This window comes from Ostrea edulis, chromosome 6 (assembly GCF_947568905.1).
Source record: "Ostrea edulis chromosome 6, xbOstEdul1.1, whole genome shotgun sequence".
Taxonomy (NCBI): Eukaryota; Metazoa; Mollusca; class Bivalvia; order Ostreida; family Ostreidae; genus Ostrea; species Ostrea edulis.
In genome coordinates this window covers 86306652-86312814 of record NC_079169.1, presented here as the reverse complement: position 1 = coordinate 86312814, position 6163 = coordinate 86306652, and the positions used below count along the sequence as shown (strand labels likewise).

The 6163-nt window shown below is 36.1% G+C and overlaps 1 protein-coding gene across 1 annotated transcript; it reads right to left on the bottom strand.

The window, feature by feature from the left end:
- Window positions 1–3803: 3803 nt before the first annotated feature.
- LOC125646717 (uncharacterized) lies at window positions 3804–5884 on the bottom strand. Its single transcript, XM_048873228.2, has one exon. The coding sequence runs from the start codon at window positions 5852–5854 to the stop codon at window positions 4598–4600; it is 1257 nt and encodes a 418-aa protein (XP_048729185.2). The 5' UTR covers window positions 5855–5884; the 3' UTR covers window positions 3804–4597.
- Between the last annotated feature and the right edge of the window lie 279 nt (window positions 5885–6163).

Sequence of the window (6163 nt, the reverse complement as noted above, 5' to 3'; positions counted from 1 at the left end):
AGCATTTTCATTGCACAATCAAAATTTAAGGATTTTAATGGTGTTATATTCTGCATATGGAAGGTGAAAAAGTTATGGAGCCAAATTTTTATTTGAAAAGCATTGTATTTTCTAATATTTTGATGAGGAAATAATTAACACCAGCCAAGAGAACTAAATACGCCCAACTCGTGAAATGAAATTAGTCATGAAAGCGAAAATAATAATTCAGAATTAGGATATGCTAATAAAGAAAATGTTTTTAAAAAAAGCGTTGTGAAGAAGTTTTGGAATGTGCCTCTGAATCCTGCAAAATTCAAATACAGTATGGAAATATGTCTTTCAAATTTAAGTTTTGATGCGAAATAATGATGGCCAATGGAATAAAAAAATTGTGAATCTTAAAGTTGAAGCAGAGACGTCTACTAAGGGGAAATATCGTTTTAAGTGTTTCAGTGATTTTTCCTGTATGTGTTGATTCTTACTTGTAGGGAATTTAAAATTAAATTTGTATCTCTTTGACAAACGTATTGTCTTTCTCTTATTTTCAGCCTACCTGTAGACGTCTAATAAGTTATTGGGTTTACCTGGCACTGTCCAATAAGTTGACAATTAATGTCCATTATTTTTAAGAACGGACAGTATCTGTCCATTCTTAAAAATAATGGACAGCAATTGTCAACTTATTGGACACCTACAGGTAACCTTTTCACTAGAAGTGGACTTTCTCTAATATAAAAGCCTAAAAAGACAAAGGATTGCGTAACAAAAATGTTTTAAATATATATAAAAGCACGAAAACCCAACAACACCCTACTTTATATATATTATAGGATTAAACATTCTTTTTGAAGAATTTATCGATGTGTAAACTCCGGACATTTTACTCACAAACATGTTAAGTCCGGAGTTTACACATCGATAAATTCTTCAAAGAGAATGTTTGATTCTTATAATTCCAATTCATTCACTTTATTAACAATTGCAAAAATTTGAATAGTTTCCCGCACTATGTTATTTGTTTCAGGCGTGTATGAATACATCGCGTTTTCGGATTTATTGATGTATAAACTCTTGTTCAGCTTTATTTTTGTCCAATCAAAACAATTTCACGCATGTTCATCATACATGTATATACAGAAGGATGGTTGATTGTATGTTGTTTAACGTCCCACTCAAGAATCTTTCACTCATATGGAGACGTCACCATTACCGGTGAAGTGCTGCAAAATTTAGGCATATGCTCGGCGATTATGGTAAGCAGAGAGGAATTTTTATCGTGACACACCCGTTGTGACACGGGGCCTCGGATTTAGCGGTTTCATCCAAAGGACCCCCCCCCCCCTTTAATCGCTTTTTACGACTAGCAAGGGGTACTGAGGACCTTTTTTCAACCTGGATCCCCACGGTCATATATATAGACAGAAAGTACGAAATATATATGAGCTCAAGATGGCAAGTATATAGAGTGTGAATCACGGGTTTTTCCGGATATGACCTTTACAACGTGGGTCCCGTGTTGCAGCAGGCGTTGGTACGTTAATCAACACTCGATTTATCCCTGTGAGCTCGAAATAAAAGACACCACAGAATCGTCCACTTTTGCTTCATACTTAGATATTTTATTGAAAGTATCTATTAACGGCAAACTAACGACTCAACTTTATGACAAACTGCATGATTTCAGCTTCTCCATCGTCAACTTCCATTATTTACGTAGCAATATTCCATTATCACCTGCATATGGTCTTTATATCTCTCAACTGATTCGATACGCAAGAGCTTGTTCTGCGTATGGTCAGTTTTTAAATCGAGGCAAGCTACTGACAAACAAGTTGATGGTACAGGAGTTTCAACAGTCTCGATTGAAGTAAGCATTTCGCAAATTCTATGGTCGTTATATCGATCTAGTTCGTCAATACAACCTATAACTGGTTCAAATACTGTCCGACGTGTTTCATACCGATTGTTAGGCCGTTCTTGGCACACTGATTTTGACTACGGATAACTCCGTTTACCTGATCAGGATATAGGGTTCACGGCGGGTGTGACCGGTCGGCAGGGGTGCTTACTCCTCCTAGGCACCTGATCCCACCTCTAGTGTGTCCAGGGGTCCGTGTTTGCCCAACTGATAAGACTTTTACATAATATATGTCATGTTGACATTACTACATGTAGTATATCACTACTTTCAACCCGCCCTAGAGTCAGAACACTGGAGTTGAGAAACTCACAAATGGTACATATCTTTCTGATTCTCCTAAATATCCATATAGGTTTTATACAGTATCTGCAAAATTAAAGAAAAAATTGAAGTTGATAAAAACATTTTGGCCCCATTCTGGAACTCAGACCACTATCTTTGGGGTCGTTTGGTAAAGGGTTACCTGCTCTTCTAAATATCTGATTAGTTTGAATTTAGCATCAATAGCATTAACCCTTTCTCTACCGTACCGGTGAATTAGACTGGTGGCGCGTAAAAACATTAACCCTGCTAATAACTTTTGAACAGTAAGCGCTAGAGCTTTGATATTTCACATGATTATTCCTTGTGACAAGATCTTTCCGTGGGTATCAATATGTTTGAAAATGTGACCTTGAAGTTTGGCCTACTTTTTGAAAACTTCAACCTTGCTAATAACATTTGCAAAGTAAGTACTAGAGCTTTGATATTTCACACGAGTATTCCTTGTGACAAGACCTTTCCGTGGGTACCAACATTTTAGACCCTGTGACCTTGACATTTGACTTACTTTTTGAAAACTTTAACCTTGCTAATAACTTTTGAACAGCAAATGTTAGAGCTTTGATATTTCACATGAGTATTCCTTGTGACAAAACCTTTCCGTTGGTACTAAACCTTTTGACCTTGACATTTGACCTACTTTTTAAAAAATTGACATTGGTCACAACGACGAAATGGTAAATATCAGCTTTCATATTGCAATGAACATTTCTTGTGACAAGATCTTTCTATTGGTACCAATATATTTGTCATTGTGACCTTGGTCATTATCGGGTACATTTGGGTTTCACAAACTCATCTTGTTTGATTTTTTATTCATTTATTTTGCTTACCAATCCTCAAAAACATATAGAATGATATTGATATATATATATATATATATATATATATATATGCAAGGTGAAGATAACGAACAGTGATCAATCTCATAACTCCTACAAGCAATACAAAATAGATAGTTGGGCAAACACGGACCCCTGGACACACCAGAGGTGGGATCAGGTGCCTAGGAGGAGTAAGCATCCCCTGTTGACCGGTCACACCCGCCGTGAGCCCCATATCCTGATCAGGTAAACGGATATATAGATCATGAACTTCCCTTGGGCAATATTCCTATTCTGTCTTACCAATCCCCAAAAACATATAAATTGATATATATTGGTCATTGCCCCTGGGTAATATTCCTATTTTGTCTTTATACAAGAAATGTAAATCCGGACAGCCCTTTATTCGTGTTTGTATTTCTTATGAGTGACAGATGTGCACATAATTCTAATAACTCTACAAGCATACTAGGCATACATTGTATGTATTGACCTTTAACTATGTGTAGAAGTAGTGGAAGAAAATCTACATATACGCTATGTAATGCCAGTTAAAATCCGCGAATTGTCTACATGACTAAACAAAACAATCGTATGACGCTTTTCGTCCTATGAAGTACGATTTTTAATGTGGCTGCGAGTTGCAACTCTTAGATTGTCGTGACATAAAAATGTACAGTGTACGTATGGATAAATCTCCGAATCACGATTGTCAAATACGATTTCAAATTATAAAACAGAACATGCAAAATAAATTTTTAACAAGTGTTGTTTTAGTCAGCTGTAAATTGCAGCATCATGCCCATATAAATATTCGATTCTGTTTCATAATAAAATCACTTGAAACAATAGAGATCATAATTGTCTTTTACCGACATATTGTTTTACATGTAGTGTCAACTTTCTCATGCAGATAATTGATATGATTAAGGTTATTAACTTTGATCAATAAACAATTTTCAACATAGTCTGTGAATGGCATTATGTATCAGAGAGGAACCAGGAGGCTTTACTTTACAACATTTTCAAACAATAAACCTAAAATTTTAGAATTACTGTAGTTTTTAAAGCAACATACCTTTAACTACAGGTTAGCTTACCTAGGTGTTCTGTTATGAACCACAACTTTCTACAATCTAATGACAAATTATGTATTTTAACAAATTTCCTTGTTACTAAGTGTCATAAAACAGAGTAATATAATGCATTTTACGGACACTGCACGTTGACATGATAATTAATATTCTACAGCGTGTATTTATACATTGTTCACTTTGTAACGGCCGAGATGTGAAGAACATGTGAAGAACATAAACTATTTCATAATATCCGTGGAAATTGTAACAGCTCGAATTTTAAAATTTTGTTTTTGATATGGTTTTGTCAAGATAATGAACCTCTAAGATTGTCAGCTTGCAATTTCATGCAGTATTCATGCGATCATGCAAAACCGAGAGAAGACAAGTTAATTTAATATCTTCTAAAGCATACCATTGTTTTACTTTCATTTCAGGCCTGTACACGACCCACAAGCACGGTAAATGCGCATTTATCCGAACAGATGGAGCGTCATGTTGGAATCATTTCTAGACACAAAAACGGTCCGTTTATCATACCCCACATGGAATCCAGCGTAACCGAATTTTAAACACCCGGATGAGGCATACCAGTCACACGATCCTGTAATATTGTCCGGAAACGAGTAATAAAATCCTTCAGCGGAGACACTTCCGGGCAGATTCATTAAAATGTCTACACTTTCTTTCTCGTCAATGTAAGGTTTGTTGTCCTCTACGCTGGCCACTACGATGTTCCTGCCGTGAAATCGGAATTTGGTAAATCCCCCGCATGTGCTCATCCAATGATTCTCTGAGCCGTCAATTGGGTCATACACAACAGTGAACCAATGCCGCCAAGGATACTTATTTTGTAAATGATTATACACCACATGGGCAAAGGAATAATGATCTAAATAATGCTTAGTTTCAGCCATTTGTGTAACATCGATTTCTGCTTGTTTCCGCCACTTTGATCTTACGAACTGGTCAGTTTTCGTCATGTGTTTTGTAACCTGTTTGATTTTCTTGCCCCAATCGCGTTTCATAAATTTATAACTCTCTGTGTAGTTTTTTACAATCAGATACGACATTTCTACATTGACCCCTTGAAGTAATAACTTGAGTATATTCATCATAAAGAGCTGCATCGTTTCTCTATTGTACAGTGTTAGAGGAATAGCGATATCGAAAATGCTTCTGTGGAACATATTATTGTCTTCTCTTAAGGAATACAACAACTTTTTCGCACTGTTCTGAAAATCAGATTCATAATTGAGGATAAACAGTTGCACTTGCTCAGAGAAAGCTTCTGTGGGTACGCTGTGCAACAGTTCCAGTTCCTGAGCGGCTACACGTATTTTTTGTTCCGTGATTCCTAGCTGTGTCTGAATACGTTGTTCCTCCAACTTCTGCATCATGTCTTGGAAGTCAAAAGACAACTCCTTAAATCGACGATCTACCTCGATTAAGAGCCGCTTCAGTAATTTAGTGTTCGTCAATAAAAAATCATCCGTTTTTTCCTCTTTGAGATTGTTTAAAGCAGGTGCGATCATTTCTGTGAATGTTTCGGCCATTGCATCGACACTTTTTATTTTATCCACAAACGAACCGTTAATATCATCTAAAGTTTTTGCGGTGTTTAAAACAGATGTAACATTTTGTATTAAAGTGCGTCCGCTATTAGTATTCCCATGAAACATACTTGGACATAAAATCACAATGAAAAATATCACCTGAATGTGCTCCATTATATAACCGGTCTCCCTTCTGTCCTACTGTCGAATGTTTTACTGTGATGTGACAAAGATCTTGGGGACAGAACGTTAACACATAAATCAGGCCAGGCTTGACTTTACCTTTTAAAGAACAATTCATATATACAACCTACATCAAATATGAATTAGCATACAAAAATGAAATCCTTAATTAGTTGCCATCCAGCGTGAAGGCTGCTTAACAAACAATCACAAAAGGTCAAGAGTCATAAATGGTGACTATATACATATACAAACAGAGTTAGACATTCAAATTCTAGTAGATATAGTGTGGGACATGTA